This window comes from Acanthamoeba castellanii (assembly GCF_000313135.1).
Source record: "Acanthamoeba castellanii str. Neff unplaced genomic scaffold scf7180000084696, whole genome shotgun sequence".
NCBI lineage: Eukaryota > Discosea > Longamoebia > Acanthamoebidae > Acanthamoeba > Acanthamoeba castellanii.
Genome location: NW_004457261.1, coordinates 13429 through 14520, shown reverse-complemented (window position 1 = coordinate 14520; position 1092 = coordinate 13429). Strand labels below are relative to the sequence as shown.

General features: G+C 52.1%; 1 protein-coding gene across 1 annotated transcript; it reads left to right on the top strand.

The window, feature by feature from the left end:
* Nucleotides 1-81: 81 nt before the first annotated feature.
* Nucleotides 82-995, top strand: ACA1_127200 (aconitate hydratase; the record flags this gene model as incomplete). Its single annotated transcript, XM_004333224.1, has 3 exons — nt 82-130; nt 333-633; nt 830-995. 3 exons carry the CDS (start codon nt 82-84, stop codon nt 993-995), a joined length of 516 nt encoding a protein of 171 aa, XP_004333272.1.
* Between the last annotated feature and the right edge of the window lie 97 nt (nt 996-1092).

The window sequence follows — 1092 nt, the reverse complement described above, 5'->3', positions numbered from 1 at the left end:
GTGCTCGAGCTCGACCTGTCGACCATCATCCCGTGCCTGTCGGGTCCCAAGCGCCCGCACGACTACGTCGCCCTGTCCAACATGAAGACCGACTTTGCCGCGTGCCTCACCAACCCCGTTGGCCACAAGGGTACGCTCCAGCCTCTCCACCTTTACTCTCATTTTTACGTTGCATCGTAGATGATGATTTCTACTTATTGGTCCGTGTTGATGATAGGCTATGGCCATGAATATAATTAATAAGTCCTGACACATGCATATTTTTGCAATGTTTCTCTTCTTTACGCCTTTTGGCACTACCCATACTCATCCTTCTCTCTTCCGGTGCACAGGCTTCGGTCTCACTGCCGAGCAGGTCAGCAAGAAGTTCTCCTTTGAGTATGAGGAGAACGGCGAGAAGAAGCAGGGAACCCTGACCCACGGCAGCGTGGTGATCGCCGCCATCACGTCGTGCACCAACACCTCCAACCCGTCGGTCATGATCGCCGCCGGCCTCGTGGCGCGCAACGCCGTTAAGAAGGGCCTGAAGGTGCCGTCGTACATCAAGACCTCGCTCGCCCCCGGTTCCGGCGTCGTTACAGAGTACCTCAAGAAGAGCGGTCTCCTTCCCTTCCTCGAGCAGCTCGGCTTCAAGTACGTCACTCAACCCCCCGTCCCTTTCGCTTTGCTGTTGCTGCTGCGCTATGATTACATACTCTTGCGGTTATGAATCTGATTTCCATGCTGACCATAGAGACCTGAAATGATGCTTCGCGCACTTATTCTTTATTCTCTCGTTCTCTCCTCTTTTCGTCGGCGCTAATCCTCGATTTCTTGTTTCACACAACAGTGTGGTCGGTTATGGTTGCACCACCTGCATCGGTAACTCTGGTCCTCTTCCCGCCTCCGTCTCCGCCGCCATTGAGGTACCCTGTCCCTCCACTCTCCCTTATGAGAACGGCGTAGATGATGATTTCTACTTATTGGTCCGTGTTGATGATAGGCTATGGCCATGAATATAATTAATAAGTCCTGACATATTACTAGTTCTCCAACCACTTATCTATTCGTACTTATCATCTCTGTACGGCATCGTCTCGTTCATCTCGCTCA